We start from the raw sequence: 23,089 nt of genomic DNA on the forward strand, positions 1-23,089 counted from the left end.
TGATGAGAGAAATACCAAGTTGCCAAAAATATCTATAAGCATTTTTAATGTATGAATACGAGTGAGTAGCAACTGATTTTAATGAAGCAAGCATGACAAGCAAGTTAGGAGTGTAGATATAGGCAACCTTACAAGTTACACTTACATTTGATATTTCTCTTCGCTAATCGCTTATCGGCAAAATTTATGATTGTATATTTTTGAATGTCCTTACTGAGTTCTTAAGGTTTCCATGAACACAATACATAATTTTTATTGTAGGTTCGCATATTACTTAACTTGAAAAACGAGGGTATTCCTAATAAAGCGTTTATTTGAGACATCATTAACGTTAGAATCGTAGTGCTATAACTTTCACATTCACATGAGTTTCACTACGAGAGCTTTATTTGGTGATCGCGCCTACATGTTCATTATGTTTGCTCATCGCACTTAGCAGAAAGTTGAATATGACAAAGCGATTGTATTACCTTTGAGTACATAATTGAATAATAATCCTATGGTTCAATTCTTAAACGTTCTATTTTTATTTTTTACCATGTAATTTAATATGATTGATATTGAATAAGTTACCTAGTTACTGCTTTGATTTACGATATCACAAGCATTGTGTTCGTATCCATTTTTAGCTAGTTTTTCCTGAAGTTATAAATCCTGTAATGTGTAATCCTATAATAATCTGCTGGGACAATATGTCGTCGAACTTTTTTGATTCTTCGACATGTTGTTGTTTCCCACACCGTTCCAACAGTGGCGATATTATAACATGCGCAGTTAAATTGAAAAATCAATTTATTTTAAACTGTACGTGTTCGCCTGGTCTCGAACCCCGGACTTATCGTTTTGAAGTCCGAGATCCTCACTACTGAGCCACCACTGCTCCTGTGATACAAAGTGATTCTTATGTCGCGAAACGAAGCGAACGCGAATCGAACTGTGTAAACAATGCTATAACGCGAATCATGTAAAAAGAACGCTGGATGAAAGTGATGGGGTGTGTTTTGGCATGTATCGAGTTTAGCACGAAAGTTATTTGCTGCTTATTAATTTATTTTTGAAGTAGGCTCTCGAGTCGTGGCTTCGCAACTACATATTCGTTATTCTTATACCACCTCATAACACCAAATAGACCAATAAATCGCCAATGCGCAGCTTAACCGTCAGCGTTCTTTTTACATGACGCGACCTATACATATATAGCTTAAAGTGTAAATTCTATGGAAGTAATGTAACAAAATGTCGTTTCCAGAAATCGTCAGTCCGCAGCTCGTTGAGGCGGGCGCGCGCGGGCGCCGCGCTGTCGCCGCCGCGCGCCGGCATGGAGCGCCTGCGTCGCTCGTTCCGCGAGTCGTTCCGCCGCCGCAAGGGCTCGCCGCCCGAGTCGGCGCGCCCGCACCAGTGGCACGCGGACGAGGCGGCCGTGCGTGCGGGCACGTGCACTTTCCCCGTCAAGTACCTCGGCTGCGTCGAGGTGTTCGAGTCGCGGGGCATGCAAGTCTGCGAGGAGGCGCTTAAGGTCCTTCGAGTAAGTGGAATGCGTGTGGATCGTATTTCATTGTTCTTGCCTACGCTTGCGGTTACTGATTGCACGTGGGATATCATATTCATGCCCTACTTTGTACGAGTTCATGACGAGGTCAGCGCTTCTCGCACTTCTAGCTATTCTAATGCTCACACAAACATGAGAATGGATTTTTATGGCTAGCTGGTCGTCCAGGGCTACGCCCAGGATAACAGCTTACATCACTCATATATTATGATAGGTACATGAAATATAGCCTATGTCACTCAGGAATAAATAATGTAGCTTTCTGCATGTTGTAGAATTTTCTACATCGGCTGACTATATAGTTTACTATATTCATTATTCATTTGGTTTTAAGTATGATATTAAAACTGAGCATCGTTTAGCTACCGAAGCTGTAAAAATATATTTATATTTTAATTGTATGTATAATCAATACACACTGAAATCATTGTGTGATCAAGAGCGTCAATAAAAAGGAAAATATACGACACAACAATAGATAGGAAATGGAGAAAGTATATTTCCGCAACAATAATATAATAATGACTATAATAATGATTCATTGTTAATACTTCATGAGCTTTTCATAAAATCGCTCTACTTCCGCATAGTCGAGCATTCTTGAAAAGTAGAGCAAACGAATTTTATTTTTAATCAAATATTATATCAGCGGATATCATTTTATTATCATCAGCAAAATTTAATTGCATCTGCGTTAAGCATTTAGTTGCAAATTTCTAAGGGCCGATTTTTCAATCCCGAGATAAACAGTCTAATAACTACCCCTCGAATAGATTTATTCAATTATTTATCTAACTCATAACGGCTCGCCTATTTTTCAATCGTGATTTATTTGATGAATAACTATCTGACCAAATATTTCCATATTGGCAGCTCTGCTCTCGGAGTGGCGAAACAAACATATTAAATTAGTCAGGTTAGAGCGGGATAGAGTCAACTCTTGCAATTTGTCAACAACCGTCATTATGACTCACGTCAGGAGTGCATTTTATGTTTGTCTTGTATTGCTCTTGTCTTCTATTATTGTTGATGTGATTGTTGATTGTTGTTTTGATTCGAGTAAAGAGTTTGGTTAAATTTGTGTTTCAATTTATATATTTTACAATGGAAACGACATACTTAAAGGCAGCGTTCGGCAAATTTTCAATGGCATGGTCATCAGTACTATCAAAAACATCAATTTCAATATGATTTTAATTGATAATAATTATATAGAAAGAGGTTTAATTGTTAATAATTCTACGCTCTATGTTATGACATACGAAAATATCCTAAATTTGACGCGACAGTTGTCAACTCAAACGCCTAACCGTCGAATAGCGCGCTATCTGGCCGTTGGAGCGGCAAATAGATTTATTCCTCAAATAACGTAGTTATTCGATTGATAAGTCCTATTCGTCTATTGAAAAATTGAATATTTTGTTAACTGAAGAATAAAGTCTATCTAGCTGTTTATCTGGGCATTGAAAAATCGGCCCTAAATATAAAGTCCTTTCTATGAGTTATAGTAGTCATCAGATATCGACATTTAAAAAAAATGTACTTCGTATTAAAACTCCCTCATCTATCTCACTCACAATCGAATAATTAGACTTTCCTTCCCTCTCTTTCGCTCTATAATCTGTTGTAATAATGTGTAATCAAAAATATATGTATTTTGTAGAATTCGCGTCGGCGTCCGGTCCGAGCGGTTTTACACGTAAGCGGCGATGGTCTGCGTGTAGTCGAAGAGGAAACCAAGGGGCTCATTGTAGATCAGACCATTGAAAAAGTGTCCTTCTGCGCTCCAGACAGAAATCATGAAAGGGGATTCAGGTAATAAAAAATATGTTAACACACACGCACAATACAGGAACACAAAATCAAACTATTTAATTTATAGGAACCATAAGAACCATCCTCGTACTTCAAGGAATATTATAAAAAAATAATTAACGAAATCGGTTCAGCCGTTCTCTAGTTTTGCGCTTATATAAAACTCAAGTTTACATATAGGTAACTAAATAGTTTGTATCAATAGTACAATTTAAATATTGTAATCATATATTTTACGTGCTTTGAATATATAAAACCCTATATAACAAAGAACCATCATAGACTCAAAATAGATAATGATAAATTATTCACCTTTAAGCTTGTGAATGATTGTACTATTCTGACTGATGTATTTAAGTATGCAACCAATCCGTTCAATGTTAAATCGATTTAGTTTAGTTATATTAGTTTACTAGCTGTTCGCCCTAGGTTCGCGTGCGTAGTCGTTCTTTTTTGAAATTTTTATCCTAGTGAAAATGAATTCAACGAACCAGAGATCCATTTAGCCATTTTTAGGTGATACGTTGTCTAACATGACTTTTTTATCTAGAGCTAAATTTATTTTACGTTAACTAATACCATACGAATGCTAATAGGGTATCGGTTATCACATTGTTATACAGGGTGTCCCAAAAGGTTACGTAGCTAGGAAGAGGGGTGATAGGGGTGGTCATGAGAGTCACCAGAAAAATAAAAAAAAAATTCCCCTCTGGGTATTAAAAAAATAAAAGGCATTTATAAAAAAAAAAAAATTTTATACTTTGTGAGGCGATTTTGCCCCCCATGACCTACAATTATTGGTATATTAAAAAAAATTGCTGTTATGCTATCGTCAATAACCCTTTTTCAAATTGAAATAAGAAAAACAATACATATCTAACCAATATTTTAAAGAAAATTAAGTTTTTGTCCAATCAAGGACTTAGTAATTACGATTTCACTCAACTTCCTCTAAGTGTACTGAAAAAAAAAGTACTATGCAACTCCGGCGAGTAACTTAAAAAGTTAGGTAATTTTATTGCAATTCCAAAATGGTATAACACTTACTTGAAAAATTCTTAATAAATAGTAAAGATAATTTTCGGGAACAATACCCCAGCAGAACAAAACATACCAATAAAACAATAGTCTCAAACTCGTACGCAAATAGTACATTTTTAAATGTCTATTCTGTTCCTTAAAACTTAAAAAGATAAATAATATTTTATTGCACTGGTTTTAATTGAAACTCAAAAATAAAACAAAATCGTAATTATTTATTTAAACAAAATGCTCGAAATGTCTACCACCAACATAAATACGCGCCCTACATCGTTTTAGAAATGAGCGGGAGATATGGCGGGCAAATCTTCTATTGTTTATTGATTCCGCGGCCTCTGTAATCCTCGCCCTCAAGTCAGACAAGTCCCTGATCGGTTTTCCGTAAACTTTTTCTTTTATAGCATCCCAGTAAAAAAAGTCTAACGGGTTTAAATCCGGTGAACGAGCTGGCCACGCTATAGCACCGGCCCTTCCCATCCACCTACCAGGGTATACCTTCATCTAGGAAATCCCTTACAGGACGTGCATAATGTGCTGGGCACCCATCATGCTGGAACCACATATTCCTCATTGTTTCTAGCGGCACATCTTCCAATAGATTTAGTAATTCGTTTTGTACGAAGTGTAAGTACGCCTCTCCAGTCAGTGCCTCAGGTAGCTCAAAGGGTCCTATTATTAATTTACCATTTAGTATTCCGGTCCACATGTTCACTTTAAAACGATATTGGGACCGATCTTCTCTAAGTAGGTGGGGATTTTCTACGTGCCACTCGTGCAAATTGTGTAGGTTCATGTATCCGTCCTTTTTAAAAGTAGACTCGTCGGACCACAGTATTTTATTAAAAAATTGAGGGTCCTCCCTATGCATGCGCAACATCCTACGACAAAATGCAAGTCTCGCAGGATAATCGCGTGGTAACAGACCCAACGTGAACCACCAAACGTGTTTAGTTTGGTTACATTGTTATTGGTATGTTTTGTTCTGCTGGGGTATTGTTCCCGAAAATTATCTTTACATATCCTAATAAGAATTTTTCAAGTAAGTGTTATACCATTTTGGAATTGCAATAAAATAACTTCTTCTTAAGTTACTTGCCGGAGTTGCATAGTACTTTTTTTTTCAGTACACTTAGAGGAAGTTGAGTGAAATCGTAATTACTAAGTCCTTGATTGGACAAAAACTTAATTTTCTTTAAAATATTGGTTAGATATGTATTGTTTTTCTTATTTAAATTTAAAAAAGGGTTATTGACGATAGCATAACAGCAATTTTTTTTTAATATACCAATAATTGTAGGTCATGGGGGGCAAAATCGCCTCACAAAGTATAAAATTTTAATTTTTTTTATAAATGCCTTTTATTTTTTTAATACCCAGAGGGGAATTTTTTTTTTATTTTTCTGGTGACTCTCATGACCACCCCTATCACCCCTCTTCCTAGCTACGTAACCTTTTGGGACACCCTGTATATTGTAGTATGCAAGCCATCTAACTTAATCAGCCGTTTAATTAAGGGTCTGACTTGGCTGCGACATTGATATCGACAAAAGTTAATTACGACCATATTTAATCGAATTATAGTGATAAAGCGAGGATTAGACAGGATAAAGGAATTAGTCCTGACATATTATAACAAATTATTATCGCCGTCTAGTTTTGATATTAAATTGTATGTCCTTTGTTGGAAGATTTAGTTTCAATCAAACCATTTTGCAATTTACTATTTCTTACACACATTTTTTATCTTCATAATAAAGTCAGCATTACGAAGGTTTCTAGTTTGTTTTTTAACTGAATAAATCTATCGTTCGTAACGTTCTTATTAACAATTCTCATCCAACCAGTTCGTTTCATTGGAGGTATTGACTTGATATATGACCTTCAAAGTTGTATGTAAAATTATAGCGACGCTGTTTTCCTAAGATTATTATTTTAAATTCTTCAACGGACATTTATCTAACATTGTAAAAATAAAGATAATAAAATTAAGCTAAAAAATAATATAAAGCTCAACAGCTTATAAAATATTGACTTTTCAGTTTTGTAAACAATCTTAATATCTTAATACTATTATAAAGGCGAAAGTTTGTATGGATGTATGGATGTTTGTTACTCTTTCACGTAAAAACTACTGAACCGATTACAATGAAATTTAGCACACATATAGAGGGTAACTTGGTTTAACACATAGGATAGGTTTTATCCCGGAAATCCCACGGGAACGGGAACTATGCGGGTTTTCCTTTGAAAACGCGGGCGAAGCCGCGGGCGGAAATCTAGTTATTTTATAATATCATTATTTCATTAAAAATCTGGGAACTATTACGTCAAAGAGGAAGTCAATAGCATAAGCATATTAAACACACTATCCAAACATAATCGTTCATGTGCCTTAAAACTGATAGCAATAAAGTACTTTTATCATATGAAGCCGAAGCTGCAATAAAAATGTGTTTATGTTAGCATTAAGCGTTATTCGAGATGGGTGTTATATAACGACTTGAATTACTACACCGACTTCGAGTCGCCTTAGCTATCTCTCTACTGCACTCTTTAGCAGAACGAAGCCGCACAATTGCCACCTTAAATGCTTCTTTAATATAAACTTAATTATCTAATAGAGTGTGATTCCTTATGGTTCCATTTTATATTGATCTGTAGATAAGTAAATAGTTAAAAGTAAAAGGTTAAATACATTGATAAGCAGAAGGACGAATACGGGACGTTTAAGGTCATATTTCTATTGTGTTTAGACGATGTTTTAGTTACAATAGATTGGGAACTTTTAAAATATGGAATGGACCTAATAAGGAATATGTAAAATAATTGAATCATTAATCAATATTGAATAGGAAATAAATGGTAATCCAAGGTTTTTATTTAAAAAGTTGTAACAATCCTCCCCAATTTATATGTGTGATGTAGGTGCGTACTATGTATGTAGCTATGCACAAAGTACAGACACGCATGGTCAAAATAATTTATTGTATCAATTGATCATCTGACACAGCATGTTAACTAATCATACCATCCATTTATTTGTTTAAAATTGCACTATGACGTTATATTGTAATTAATTAGACCAAGAAAATTAATCATAATACATATGTGTATTTATAGATTGTTTTACCGTGGCGAAATCGTTTATGAACACAATCGGCTTAATTAATGGTGGATTATAAAATAATTTAATGAAAGCACAATCACATTAGTTCCACTTATGTTTATTAGTTTTTACTAATTGCTTATTGTTTATTATAGAATATTATAAATGTGAAAGTGTGTTTGTTTGTTTTTCTATCACGTCGCAGTGGAACGATTATGACATGACTCAGTTTTTTTTAAAGAATAGTAAAAATGACCACGAGGCGGGATTTTTGTCCACCCTGGGCAACGCCTACCCGAGTGCTACAATTTGTTTTTTGAAAATGCAAAGTACTCAGTTTTGCATTTCAATGACGGTCTATTGTGCTTAACTCTTACATGAAATTTATATACAAACGTTATATTATAACTTCCTGTTCGCTGCTGCTAGCTGAATCGATCCTATTCCTAAATGAATCGCATTGTAGTCAGTAGTAAGGCGTATTGTAGTTGTAAGATATACTCATTGCATATTGAATAAAGAACAGTTCAAATTCAGCACTCAAGAGATTCACTACCAACCTCACATAATATATTCTTAAAATTTAGTTTCTTTTATTTCTTTTTTGCGCTATCCTTATTCTTCTCACATTTACTTTCCTACCAGGTTGCCTGGTAGAGATTGCTGTGTAGCAATAAGGCCGCCTATTGTGCAAAATTTTTGTACCTCAGTAATTTGTACCACATTTCCTACATTGTTTTGAACAATGAAGTGTTATAAATAACTAAATAAATAAAAAAAATTGGTTGTCTGTCTGTAAGTCGGTTTACTGACGATAGTTGAACGTGACAACGTCCGATTGTGCTTCTTTGTCGCTCGTTCCGCTCTCGCTTAAACTTCAAGCCTTGGAACGCCTCAGAGCGAGGTAACGTCGCATGTGTCATGTTTTTTCGTGCGTGCAGCCGGCTCTATCGAATTATAAGACGTTGTCACGTCAATAATATTTTTTGTAAAATTTGGAAACGACATACACTATTCTTATTTTTTCTCATTTTATTTATTTAATCGGTATCGTTTGCAGCTACATCTGCCGCGACGGCACGACCCGTCGCTGGATGTGCCACGGGTTCCTGGCGTCGCGCGACTCGGGCGAGCGGCTGTCGCACGCGGTGGGCTGCGCGTTCGCGGCCTGCCTCGAGCGCAAGCAGCGCCGCGACAAGGAGTGCGCCGTCTCCATGAGCATAGATGCCGCTAGTCATGCGTTCACGAGACAGGGGTCCTTCCGGAAATCGGGTATGTCTTTGTAGCTTAGTTATTTTAGTAATTACGGTGCAAATTTCGATCGAATATTTTTAGTAATTATGGTGTATATACAATATTAGGTCTTTTCTTCTTTATTTGCTAAATTTTATCTTCTGTAAAACTAGTTTTACAAATAATGGTTTTTTTTATCTATACTATGTTGTATACAAAATATAGACATCATTTGCTGGCATAGAACAGTTTCTGCGATTATGCAAACTTATTCGTATTAAAAATATATTTATTAATGAGAAATGTATTATTGCAGTGATAGGTCGCCGCGTATCAGAAGCAGACGTGGAGCTGCCGGCAGCACCGCACGTAGCCCCCGCGCCCCCGGGCCCCGCGCCGGGCCCCCCGCCGGCCCCCGCCCCCGGGCCCCGCGCCACGCCGCACAACCCCTTCGCCGTGGAGCGCCCGCACGCCGCGCCGCACCTGCTCGAGCGGCAGGGCTCCTTTAGGGGCTTCGCGCATCTTAACAACAAGTATGTATTTAGTTAATAATAGAGAACCAAAGCATGTATCTGCCTTACAAGCCATACAAACATAAACAAATGCAAAAATTTTAATAAATTATTTAATTTATTATTATAAAAAAAATAAACCAAATTTGTTTGTATTTATGAAGAGTAATATAAAATCAAATCTGTTTCATTTAATCAAAAGTAAGCAGAATGTAATTGTTATTTTTTAATTTTCAGTTCGCCATTCAAACGGCAGATGTCGCTCCGCATAAGCGAGTTGCCGTCGAACGTGGAGCGGCAACGCATGGGGCTGGGCTCACCGCAAAGCGCTCTGCCCAATCTGCCCACTCAGCCCGCACAGCCCGCACTGCCCGCTCTGCCAGCTCTGCCCGCAGTTCCCGCTTTGCCCGCCACTCCGCCCGTGCCCGCCTTGCCCGCATCCGCGAATACACAGCGCTCTGATGACGTTATCGAGGTATGTATTTCTTGTTTTTTTAATTTGAATACTAGAATTTTTGTTAAAATTTGAATCTTGTAATCATGAATTGATTGTCAAATAAAAAATACATATTAACTTAAAGCAACCAAACCTGATTTATTTATGTCATGAATAATTAATATAAAAAAATGTATGCGTGTACTAGAGTACGCACGTAAGAAGTGAAACTTCTTTATGACCTTAAAAATGTCACGCGTATGGCGTAATACAAAAATGTCACGCGTATGGCGTAATACAAAAATGTCACGCGTTCGGCCTAACGCAAAAATGTCACGCGTACGGCGTAACGCCAAAATGTTACACTAAATTTTTGTCCAACCCCGATAAAGAAGTTTCACTTCAAAAAAATAGCCAGTCCTTGTATAAATAGCATGTTTATTCCACAAAAGCTGATAAGTATTAACAAATGATTTATTCTATTATCGCAGGAGGCAGTCGCCCCAGACCCGGTGGCGGAGATGTGCCAGCAGCTATCACTGGGGCTGCGCGCACTGGCCGAGGAGCCCGTACCGGCGGCGGGCGCCCTGCCGCACCCCGAGGCGTGGCTCGGGCGAGTGGCTCGAGCCCCGCCGCTAGCCGCCGCGCCACGTGCCGCGTCGTTCGCGGGACACGCCGCCACCAACCCGTTCCTGGCGCCGGCGCTCGACTGACCCGCGGCCCCCGCGCTCATCGACTGGAGCCCCTCCCCGCGCGCCTCCCCCTCCCCCACCTGGCCCCCCGAACGTTCGGTCCCGGCTCTAGAATGGCGCCCCTTGCCCGCTCTCGACGAACGCGCCGCCCCGACTTCTGAACCCCTAGCGATAGACTGGCGCCCTAACACGGCTATAGAAGATCCTGTCGCCCGGCGCCCCCCGCCCGCTCTTCCCTGGCGCCCCAAACCCGCGCTCGAGTGGTATCCTGCGCCGGCAACTGAGTGATCTCACTTGAGCACGAGTGTCGCCCGATCACACGTTTAACCGTGAATATTAAACCCACTACAAATAAACCAAGCTTCAACTTATATCTAATTGCAAAATCACTTGATATTTAGGTGGGTTGCTATGCTGAAAAGATAGCTATCATTGATAGAACAAAATGTATGTGTGTTCCAAATGTTTTACTGTTATGGTGACACTCTTTTTCTTATAACGTTTGCGGGTGGGGTTATATAATATATTTGATGTTCGTGAACCGATTATGTACGTAAACTGATCTGAAATCGAAAACGTTTAAATTATATACTTAAGCTTACTTTTGAAGTTGCAGAAAAAGTTAGCAATCTGCCGAAAAGCTAAGATCGCGTCATTGGTAAAAAAAATTTTAAAAAATAATAATAATCACCACTAAAAAAGCTAGACATTGCCTTCGCTGAATGTTTTATTGTGTCATATATAAAAAATTAAGGCGATAAGAATTATATTATTATGTTTTGCATTGAATTAAAGAAAAACGAAAAATTAAGCAGCGAACTAATAATATTCATTGTTATATTGCACAAGTCGTAAATATTATTGACGAAGTCTGAGCTAATTTCGTGTACTTAAAGATAAGATAAATCTACACGAATCAAAAAATAAATTCTCGTGTAGGTTTCTTTCATCAAGTTCAGATTAATGATTAAGACCGCCAATTATTGTGATTTTTTTTCTTAACTAACAATAATATAATTGTTCCTACAATGACAGTAATGACTGAGTTCCGAAAGAATAACTTACGTCTGTTAATGATATTTTTTTATATTCAGCTTATTTTTATATAATGTACGTAATTAGTCTTAATCTTTGAGCACTTGAAACGTTCGCTTCAATGAGATCTTAACGACTTAATTCTTAATTGTACTTATTTTTTCTAATACTTTACGGTAATTGTATCAAATTAATAAATGTTTATTGGACGTTCGACGTTGTTATATTATATAAATGTTTTGGAGTTAAATAAGGACGCTTATAGATTCGTAGACCACGTTCGAGCACAGTAATTATATTCCTAATATTTGACGTAAGCTCAGTATCCGCTTCAATACGTAATCATTCGTAGTGATGACTAACGACACGGCGTGCTTTCCCCAGTGAAGGAAAACGGAGAATTGCACTCCCAGTGTGAGTAACATATATGAGAATTTGTTATCATGTGCCAGATTCTAAATGTCTTTTAATTTATAGAGAGAACAAAGTAACTATACACTTATGGATGTTGTACTTAACTGTTGAAACGCACCTTGCTTAAGCTCTGCACACTAGTTCTTGTATATTATGTTAGAATAAGAGTTTCTGCGAAACATTCGTCCATGGACAGTATTAAAATAGGTCCGATCGCATTGTCTTTACACAGTGTGGAACAAACAAAATACAGTATTTTATCTTAAAGAACTGTGTGCTTTGTAATATAGGATTTTTGGATATATTTTCCCTTCTTTGTATATAATTGTAAATTTGTAGATTATTGACTTTAACACCGTTTCTGAATCTTTGTTTATGTGTATTTTTTACGAGGGGTTATTTTTAAATAGATAATTTACCTTTTAAGTCGAACAAAACTGTAATAATATTATGTTCAATTTGTTTAAAGAATGGTGTTAGTTTAGTGTGATTTATTTTTAATGTTGATTTGTTTTTCCAAGTTCTTTTTTTCTTCAGGTTTCTCTGTTACTTTTATTTAAATAGAATCGGTTTCTTAGAAAAAGCCGATACAATTGTTATAAAATTTTTGTTTTCGTAATTAACAACTTGGGGTTGCAGTGTAACAGGGTTTTTTGTAAACAAGTTTTGTTTTGCGATAGAACCTAGTTGGACTATTTCAAAGAAGGCACAATTACTTTGCACAATTATTATTGCATTTCTACATTCCGTATTTCATTTTTTTCGTCAAAATATAACCGACTAACGCATATCACTCGCGAGCACTGCGTAATTTTGTACTTATTGTAATAGAAAGTAACAGTTAGTACTTAATCGATAATTCTGAGCACGTCTATGTAATGTCATTGCACTTGATGTTTCTAGAATACACAGCACATGCACTTTAAGTAACTTTATTAAATGCCGAATAATGGGTATCACGGAATTGTTATATAATTAGTATTATAAAATAATTTATTTTCGTAGTTCAATTTATTCCTACAGGCTACAATCATTGAAATAAAGTTTTTAAGGTAAGCCTTGTCTCAATACATAAGAATAATACTTTCGGACAATTTCAGCAGGTCTGAAAAAGAAGGGATCAATAAAAACCTGATTGTTGTTTCAAGGTTTCCTTATATGTACCGTATTTCAATAGGTTCACAATTCTTAATATATCCAAAGTTAGAAAATTCCACATGAACAATGTTAGTTCTTTATAAAAAAAATTGCTCACTTCCATGTATAATTTGAAGTTATCTGTTTCCGTCTTATTATCGTAAGTGTCATTGTGTACTCGTGTTGGTCTTGCAAAGGTGAACATTACTTTTGAATACAGATAAAAATAAACAAAGCGCTCTACGACTATATTCATCTCTATTATATTTCGTGTTCAAATTGAAGAAATGTATATGTTATATTTTTTAAACAACATTTTCGCATTTAACTACCAACCAATCTTATTACTAACAGGAGCGCTTTTTTATTTTTATAAATTCCTATTTAAATTGTGCTTAGTGTTTCTAAAATTACATAAGAATACCACATATGTATGTCTCGTATTGTACTTAATGTAATATTGTTGTTTCAAAATTCATTGTTGGGAGTAACTTTGTATATTTTTCTGAAATTATTTTTGGCTATCATATGTACATACCAGGGCATATGTGTAGATATTTTAGATAATGAGAGTTCAAATATTATAAAGAAATAAATATTATGGTTAGTAAGAAATTCGTTTTATTTTATAACCTAACCCAATACTTATTATGTATGTGTATTGTATTATTGTATACCTAGAATTCGATCTGGGTCTCATTGCTTCGAAGGCATTTTTCCTCTTAATTTCCTAGTGTGTTGCTGCAAATTGATAGTTCCTTGAGTGATTCACGATGAATCACTGTGTGTGGTTAAATACTATGATGAATTGCTATTCTGTTTTAAAATACAAAAATGTATTGAAATCATCATCAATACATATCTATAATAAAATTGTAGAAAAGTGATGTCTGTACATTGAAAATATGTAAAAAAATTAGCAGGTGTTATTATTAAATCGATCCCGAACCCAAAACTAATTATTATTTTTTGTCTGTTTGTGCACATTAATCTCGGAATCTCAGAAACGGCCACTATGTACGTCTTCATTTAACATTTAGTGTTTATTTCATGTCGATCGGTTCTTAAATAATAAAGTTATGACAATGCTAAAACATTCTATGATCTATCTAATTGCGTTGACATAGAAGTTTGATTTTATTACAGCTTAAAAGTATTATAGACTTGATTTTCTGGTGTGAATATCAATTTAATACATGTAAGTTGCATGTAAGCGTTCATTTGTTTACACGCTTTATATTAGCTTCACCTGTATGTTTGTAACTGACTTCTTTGGGCGCGATTTTGACCCACTTTAAACGTCCAGATTTCGTTCAAACTTTGTAGATTTATTGAGGGCCGATGACAATACACTAATTTGATAAAATTTTCTATTTTTTAGTTCGGTTTTCTATAAAAAGCGTGTTTTTTAGTTTTTTTAAACTATTATTATGTTGTAAGAAGGTTGTAAGTTTAAAATTTGTGTGTGTAAAGTGAAACTTCTTTATCAGGGTTGGAAAAAAATTTAGTGTAACATTTTTCCGTTACGCGCCATTTTGTTTTTATCCCTACCACGCGTGATTGACGTATTTCTGTAAAGTTGCATATAGTAAATTATTTTTTGAAAAATAAGGTCATAAAGAAGTTTCACTTCTTACGTGTGTACACTAGTACACGCACACATTTTTATATATTCAAAAATTCTTGTTTTCACCATTGTTCCTATATCTGTTACAAGACGTTATTGTACCAAATTTTATGACTCTGTGTACACGGGAACTACCCTATAGGTTTTGATTTCCTTGCGAATGTCGAAATATGCGAAAAATGTCAGTATTTACTGCTGTATCTTTTAATTGTGTTGATTTTTTGCTAGCCTTAATGGTCCAAGAGCCAGTGAACCCTGGGAGTAACGGTCTCCCTGTAAGGCTAGAAATTTGTATACTTACGATTTATGGCATTCTAAGAGCAATAGCCATGACCTGGCAGGCGTCAGCCCTGCACGTCATCAGCCCCTTTATTTTTTAAACTGTTAAAAAAATTGGTTTTCTAAACTTGTTTCTGTAAATTTGAAAATTTAATAGGATAAAGTTTATTTATTGTACATCTTAAAAAAAAATTGACAGGCGATTACAATAAGCAGAAGTATATGACAGATCAATTAGAAAACGCACAGTTGATGGGGTAAAATAAACTTTATCCTGTATACTCGAAATTTTTATATGTCTTCAAATAAACGTCTCAGAGTAAGTATGTACAATGCCAGGCGGTTTTGAACAGCATAAGACCTTGACAGGCGAGGGGACAGTTGCTAAGGGCGGCGTGCAAATAAGAAATTTTACATGAACGCATACAGTAAATGCAATGTATTTTATTGTGTTTTATAATTCAAATCAAAAAAGCTTTTTAAATGTATTAAAATCACAATAAAATACATTATTTCATTTTTTTAATATTTTAAAATGCATAGGTAGGTACTTCAAATAACTTTCTTTATGGTGATTATGATAAATAAATATGTGAGCAATCAATGTCTTCTTAAAGTACTACCTACACCACCTAATATTTATTTTGTAATATTTTTGGAACAAGTATGTTTCATATCGCGCGTTGCGAAAGGGGGCTAGACATGGGCTAGACAGAAAAAATAAAGGCCAAAAGTTGTAACGAAGCTTTTTTTTTTTAATCGTGGCCGCGTCGCCACGCTATGTGATGTTATATATACATAGTCTATATTATAGTAGTGACACTACTAGCTACTAGTGTGTACGGTGTATCGCATCGGCCAGGTTTCCCGTACCGTGGCGGCTCATATTTGTAAGAAATCAATGTCAAGATCCTAATACCTACTTAGTATGTTATTTTTAGTTTTTACACGAGTCCTTAATTATATCTCAAGTACATAATAACAATGCCAATTGCCATCGAATCAGATGGTCAAAGAAATATAATACAATGATTATTATTTCAAATCTTAATAGTAAAGTACTAGGTAATATAATAAAACTGAAGAATTTGCTTGTTTGTTTGCTATGTTGAACGCGCTAATATCAGGATTCAGGAACCACGGGTCGGATTTGAAAAATTATTTCATTCATTTGTTAGATGGTCTATTTATAGATCTTATAAGATAAGCGAAAACTTACAAAACAAATATTATTTAATATTTTTACGTTTAAATAAAATAAATCTTTACTAATATTATAAAGCTGAAGAGTTTGTTTGTTTGTTTGAACGCGCTAATATCGGGAACTACTGATCCGATTTGAAAAGTTCTTTCGCTGTTAGATAGCCCATTTATCGAGGAAGGTGATAGGCTATGTATCATCACGCTACGACCAACAGGAGTGACAGACGGAATGCACTATAAAATGCATTCACGCAAAACCTCCCACTCGCACGCCTTTAGCAACTGTCCCCTCGCCTGTCAAGGTCTTATGCTGTTCAAAACCGCCTGGCATTGTACATACTTACTCTGAGACGTTTATTTGAAGACATATAAAAATTTCGAGTATACAGGATAAAGTTTATTTTACCCCATCAACTGTGCGTTTTCTAATTGATCTGTCATATACTTCTGCTTATTGTAATCGCCTGTCAATTTTTTTTTAAGATGTACAATAAATAAACTTTATCCTATTAAATTTTCAAATTTACAGAAACAAGTTTAGAAAACCAATTTTTTTAACAGTTTAAAAAATAAAGGGGCTGATGACGTGCAGGGCTGACGCCTGCCAGGTCATGGCTATTGCTCTTAGAATGCCATAAATCGTAAGTATACAAATTTCTAGCCTTACAGGGAGACCGTTAGTCCCAGGGTTCACTGGCTCTCCAGCTATAAGAGACCGTAGATAGGAGTATTCGATATAAATTTCAGCTTGATACCCTCACGCGTTCTAGAGAAAAAAGGATGTTAACAGACAGACAGACGGACAACAAAGTGATCCTATAAGGGTTACGTTTTTTTCCTTTTAAGGTTCGGAACCCTAAAAACAACCTAAATTTCACGTCAAAATTATTTTTGAAAAAAAGTCTGTTACAACCATTGGTTACAACCATAGAAATCTAAATAACAAGACACATAGAAGTGCTATAATGTCATAATTCGTATGAAAACCGCTGTCGCCAAAATCAACACATTCAAACCGAAAGCTAAACAGTACACACAAGTAAACTATGCCTTTTATTGGACAGCTTGATTTTAGTGAAAACTAACTTAACTATTAAATTAAGCTTTTGAATATGTATCCTAACGCACGAATTTACGGTTTATTTTAGAATAACATCCCTAAGTATATGAGACTTTTTGCTCCAATACGAACAAACGTGATAATAAGAATGGTCGAATTCATTGTTATTTCGATTACTATGGTGACACTCGTAATACTTGTAAATATTCTATAATTTTAAGGAAAAACGGCAGTATTTCTAAAAAAAAATATTTTCCGATGAAATATTATTCCTTTATAAGTATAATTACAACTTGTGGAAGAATTTCCGCAATGGGAATTGCTGAAACACACCATGTATACACTCATACGTCTCCAGAGCAACTGAACAGTGACGAATGCACTGGTGATGTGCAAATCACCTGAGTGGCGACAAGGTCACGCACGCTTACGACTTCTAGTGTCTTGTTATTTAGATTTCTATGGTTACAACTTTGTCATTTAACTTTTTTCAATAGGAGATTATGCCGGAAACGCATCACATTCCCCTCCTTTTCTAATGGGTTTAATTTATCATAATATATTTTCTTTTTTTGTCATTTTTGAAGGGATCGGCACTGGCATAAATACAGGTATTTCGTGGGTATTTCAATAAAACACACAAGTCATTTGCAGTTCTTTATTTATACATGAATACATTAATCAACGGCATAAATCTTTAGGTGCCTACAAACTACCTAAACAACGTAACTATTGTCTGTAATTTATTATTTATACATTTAGGGCCAATCTCATACAAATATGCAAAAGAATGATACATTTGACTTCTCATTTAGATAATATATTTTCTTTGCATATTTGTATGATAGAGGTAACATGTTTATTATGAATATAATAGACATTCACTTATATTACAAAAAAATCATCGTACATTCAATTACAGCAACACTACATATATATTAATGCACGTTTTCATTCAAAGCGCTTAATTATTGTACAGATAAAGTTTGGATTATAAATTTTTCTTCTAAATTGATAAGTATTTCATTTTTAATAAAATAATTACAAAATAAATGCCAAATTACAGTTCATTATAACAGTCGAAAATTATATAAAATCACGGTTAAGAGTTTAAGAAAACGGTACCAAACACACAAATATACAATACAAAATCATATAAATCCAAAAAATCAATTTACGCGACTAGGAATGTAAACTAAAATGCAAAACGTGATTTATACTATCGAATAATAAAACTATATTCCAATAAGTTATAAAATGATGCCATATCGATATATCAAAATACTACATTTCTTAGGTATATTGTATTCTTTTTACACTTTACCGCGAGGGAAAATCACATTCAAAATAATAATGTTATGTATAATTGTATAAACAATAATGATGACAGATGACTAGCACTAACATACACAACAGTGTTTTAGATACCGACACACTGCAGAGTGCACGACCGCACACCGTTGCGACAGAAACCAAACAAACCGGTGCAAATATCACAATAACGAGATTAAAGTAACATAATCCTATTTTACGACGTTTCGTTATAAATATATATAAAATTATCATTCATAAAACATAAACACTACTTTAGTATGAGATAACATTATGTTCTCTTACATTATAAAGAATGAGATCTAAAATATATTTTTATCAAATGATATAGTATTTTTCGTACAAAGTAATACTGATTTACTCAAAAAATTTATTTGAAAGCTTGCTGAAAGGTTTCTGGTTTATTTTATGAAATATATAATATAGCGGAGTTTCAAAAAGCCTTTGAGAATAAGGTAATTTTTAACTGTAAGAAATTTTTAAATATAAAGCCTGTCTTCAAACCTATAACGCAAAGACTGAATCCTGAAGAATTTTAGTGCTTGGATTTCCTTTGTTTTTTCTTTGAAAATCTACATTCATTTATTTTTCTCATTAATATTACTATTGAAGTTAAACGACACAAATAAACAAAATTGAGTTAATATTAGGTAATTAAGTTAAATATTTATCGCTATAAAATAAAATTAAAAACATTTCGGATAAATATATTGACTACTTATTTAAAGGTCATTGGGGATTTTGTTCTGGAATTTTATTTTTTCATATTTGAGTCAGAGCGTACCATACACAAACAAATTAAGATTTTACTCGATGAAAATCAAACGATAAAAAAGTTGTTATAATATAGGTCTGTTGAAAATTATTAGTTTCGATAGAAAATAATAATTTAAAAATGTTAAATATCTATAAATTTATAAATGTTAAATATCTTTTTCGCATACATTTCAGAAAGAAAATAACCACACATAATGAAATATAAGGCCAAGTTCATTATATAAGACGCAACTGGCCTAGTTCCATATAAATGACAAATATGCCCAATGACCTTTGACCCTTCTAATGATAATTAGTTATAGCATACTTAAAAGTGTGATTGGGTAATAATTAATTGTTGTTACGATGAAGTTTAAAGGCTCAGGATATAAACGGGTCTCAAAAGCTTTACTTTACAATGTTATACTTATTTAAGATGGTTTTATGATATTATTTCAATATGCATAATATATTTATATACTGTACTATAGTTTATTTGCAGCATTAATAATATAGTTACTTCATTATATATATTTATAATGATATTGATTTTATAATTTGTTTTGAAGGCCGAAGGTATATAGAACCTACCAAATTACATTCAATGCGAAAACATGAATCTTTTAGCAGATAAAAAATAAGCAATCGATTATTTCTACAAAATATATTACCATTTCAATTAATTTATCTTATTGTATTTTACGAAGAAACGAATAAATTTCATCTACGATATCTTTTTCCCAATATAATTTAAATAATAATAAATCGCAATACTGCTCATTTACATTTTGTACTAGTCGTGGCCATTTACTTAGATCACTCTCACTCAATTCTACAATTTATATAGTTTTTGGGTTAGAATTTGACAGCGTGTTAATTTGATTACATAACTTATCAAATATATTTAAGACAAGGTAATATTTTTCTAATAATCGAGGACTGAATTGCCTCTGTCTTTTATTTTTCTCAATATTTATATGTTGGTCTTAAGCATGTTATAGATTTCACATTACTTCTAGGTATATAAACACATATACGTTTTGCTACAAAAACGCTAAGATAATAATTTTTATCAGTATTAAACATATTAATTATTCATTGACACGATTATTATGTAAATAATACAAAAACAAGTGCGTGGTTTGCGCGTTTTTGATACTGATTATTTAGATAGTCTTACATAAAGCAGATGCCATATTTTATTTAGAAGCAATTTCTGCGCTTTTGTGTCAAGTCCGAGATATTTCCTATTTTAAACGGGTATGGTTAAATTTTTTTTCAATAAATTTACGTCTGTTCCGAGTCCGTAGTATATAAATTTAGCGTATATTCCCATATTATAATAGCTCGATAGTGAACAGTTTAATACGTAGTAGAGTAGTGTTACAACGATTTCAAACGAGCAATTCGTTTATGCCTTTGGTTAACTTTTCAGCTCTTTGGGAGTCTATTCATGACGCATGTCCTAAATGCTGAAGCTTATAGCTTTTTATTATATATTATGATGACTAGTTATGATAGATTGACATGCTTTCTCGGGTATTCTATGCTGTAATTGAACATGGCTTCACATAATTATAACATGTGCACATTGTAGTTGTTATTATGCTACCATAATATAGATATTATTCCATTTGACTGCTCAAATCATAGTATTATTTGGTGAAGATATAATACACAAGATCAGGACTGCTTTCTTACTACTTATTTTGAACAATAGCACATAATATAGTGTAGTGTTGTACAGTACAGTGTAATGTACTGTGATGTGACGTTTTGTAGATGTGTTTTGTCGTAGATTACTGTGCTATAGATTAAGCGTATTGCAGGATAACATGTTACAGCGTAGCGTGTTACAGCGTAACGTGTTACGGTGTAGCCTGTAACAGTGTAAGATGTTCTAATGTAGCGCGTTGCGATGTAGATTGTAGCGTATCCCGGTGTAGCGTATTGTGGTGTATGCTGTAGCATGCCTCGATATAGCACAATGTGCTGTTTGCCGTAGCATGTTACGGTGTAGCACGTGGTTTGTAGTGTTGGCTGTAGCGCAAAGCCGAGTATGACGATCGTATCGTAGCCTGGTGTACCATGTTCCCGCGTAGCGTGTAGCAGTTTATCGTAGCGTTGCGTAGCGTGTCTACTCCTTGTTGGGCTGCAGCAGCTGGTGGCAGCGCTGGCACACGCGCACGGGGCGCAGCGCGCGCAGGCGGCGCACGGGCGCCTCGTAGCGCGAGCAGCGTCCGCAGAACACCGCTCCGCACTCGCGGCAGTGGTGCCGCCGCTCTAGTGCCGTGAAGCGCACCTGCGAAACAAGAACAATCATGTATATATATTTGACATGTGTAATAAAAATAATAGTAGTAATAACATTATTATTGCGATCAATCCGTAAAATTTAAAAGGAAAATTTACTATTTTTTATATATTTTACCCGTATTTATGTATGTGTGTAATATAGTCGTATATTGTACCTGGCATTGAGTACAGAAGGGTGCCGTATCGTCTCGTATCCAGTGATCCGCGGGTCCACCGCGAGCGCCCGCCGCACTCGACATGTCCGGTGCCGACCAACGGAATATCTGCAAGCAAATAATATTACTAATTAACAAATAACATTTTATTTTACGTTATTTCAATCACCATTATCTTTAGTTCTAATATACAATGTCTTTTAGAACTAAAGACAGAAAGACATTTGGTATTTGGGCCGTGTTAAAAAACTGCTGTTGTCATAATACTAGAGGTATGTGTTCATATGTGTATGAGCGTTTGTTTGTGTATGTGCGTGAGAGCGTCACGAGCCCGTCGACACGTGTATCACGTGATCGTGCGTCGGTACTCGTACACGTACACACATGTCCACAGCACACGTACACGTATACACATGTACACAGTACGCGTACACGTACACACATGTCCACAGCACACGTACCCGGCCGCGCGCGTCGCCCACGGCGAGCCCCTTGCCGGAGCGCGCGGCGGCCACGGCGGTGACGGCGGCGGGCGACACGTGTAGTGTGTACGTAGAGTGTGTGTGTACACGTACCCGGCCGCGCGCGTCGCCCACGGCGAGCCCCTTGCCGGAGCGCGCGGCGGCCACGGCGGTGACGGCGGCGGGCGACACGTGTAGTGTGTACGTAGAGTGTGTGTGTACACGTACCCGGCCGCGCGCGTCGCCCACGGCGAGCCCCTTGCCGGAGCGCGCGGCGGCCACGGCGGTGACGGCGGCGGGCGACACGTGTAGTGTGTACGTAGAGTGTGTGTGTACACGTACCCGGCCGCGCGCGTCGCCCACGGCGAGCCCCTTGCCGGAGCGCGCGGCGGCCACGGCGGTGACGGCGGCGGGCGACACGTGTAGTGTGTACGTAGAGTGTGTGTGTACACGTACCCGGCCGCGCGCGTCGCCCACGGCGAGCCCCTTGCCGGAGCGCGCGGCGGCCACGGCGGTGACGGCGGCGGGCGACACGTGTAGTGTGTACGTAGAGTGTGTGTGTACACGTACCCGGCCGCGCGCGTCGCCCACGGCGAGCCCCTTGCCGGAGCGCGCGGCGGCCACGGCGGTGACGGCGGCGGGCGACACGTGTAGTGTGTACGTAGAGTGTGTGTGTACACGTACCCGGCCGCGCGCGTCGCCCACGGCGAGCCCCTTGCCGGAGCGCGCGGCGGCCACGGCGGTGACGGCGGCGGGCGACACGTGTAGTGTGTACGTAGAGTGTGTGTGTACACGTACCCGGCCGCGCGCGTCGCCCACGGCGAGCCCCTTGCCGGAGCGCGCGGCGGCCACGGCGGTGACGGCGGCGGGCGACACGTGTAGTGTGTACGTAGAGTGTGTGTGTACACGTACCCGGCCGCGCGCGTCGCC

At 36.5% G+C, this 23,089-nt stretch overlaps 2 protein-coding genes across 4 annotated transcripts in view; one reads left to right on the top strand and one right to left on the bottom strand.

Moving 5' to 3' along the window:
• The window catches only part of LOC149908909 (protein numb-like), a 37,190-nt gene extending 23,605 nt beyond the window's left edge, over positions 1 to 13,585 (top strand). For all 3 annotated transcript variants that reach the window (XM_090120490.1, XM_090120491.1, XM_090120489.1), the window contains exons 2-7: positions 1,250 to 1,525; positions 3,213 to 3,364; positions 8,572 to 8,783; positions 9,061 to 9,277; positions 9,494 to 9,731; positions 10,184 to 13,585. In XM_090120490.1, the coding sequence (XP_089976616.1) occupies positions 1,319 to 1,525; positions 3,213 to 3,364; positions 8,572 to 8,783; positions 9,061 to 9,277; positions 9,494 to 9,731; positions 10,184 to 10,405 (1,248 nt within the window). In that variant the 5' untranslated portion in view covers positions 1,250 to 1,318 and the 3' untranslated portion in view covers positions 10,406 to 13,585. The remainder of the gene's footprint in view (positions 1 to 1,249; positions 1,526 to 3,212; positions 3,365 to 8,571; positions 8,784 to 9,060; positions 9,278 to 9,493; positions 9,732 to 10,183) is intronic.
• Positions 13,586 to 21,233: 7,648 nt separating this feature from the next.
• bchs (WD repeat and FYVE domain containing 3 bchs) overlaps positions 21,234 to 23,089 on the bottom strand; it is a 42,582-nt gene continuing 40,726 nt past the window's right edge. The window contains exons 54-55 of the mRNA XM_090120492.1: positions 21,699 to 21,806; positions 21,234 to 21,529 (exon numbers count right to left, since the gene is read on the bottom strand). Of these exons, the coding sequence (XP_089976618.1) occupies positions 21,365 to 21,529; positions 21,699 to 21,806 (273 nt within the window). The 3' untranslated portion in view covers positions 21,234 to 21,364. The remainder of the gene's footprint in view (positions 21,530 to 21,698; positions 21,807 to 23,089) is intronic.

This window comes from Colias eurytheme, chromosome 4 (genome assembly GCF_061535395.1).
Source record: "Colias eurytheme isolate Ceu_HAF_F1 chromosome 4, ilColEury1 Martin Lab GWU primary, whole genome shotgun sequence".
Taxonomy (NCBI): domain Eukaryota; kingdom Metazoa; phylum Arthropoda; class Insecta; order Lepidoptera; family Pieridae; genus Colias; species Colias eurytheme.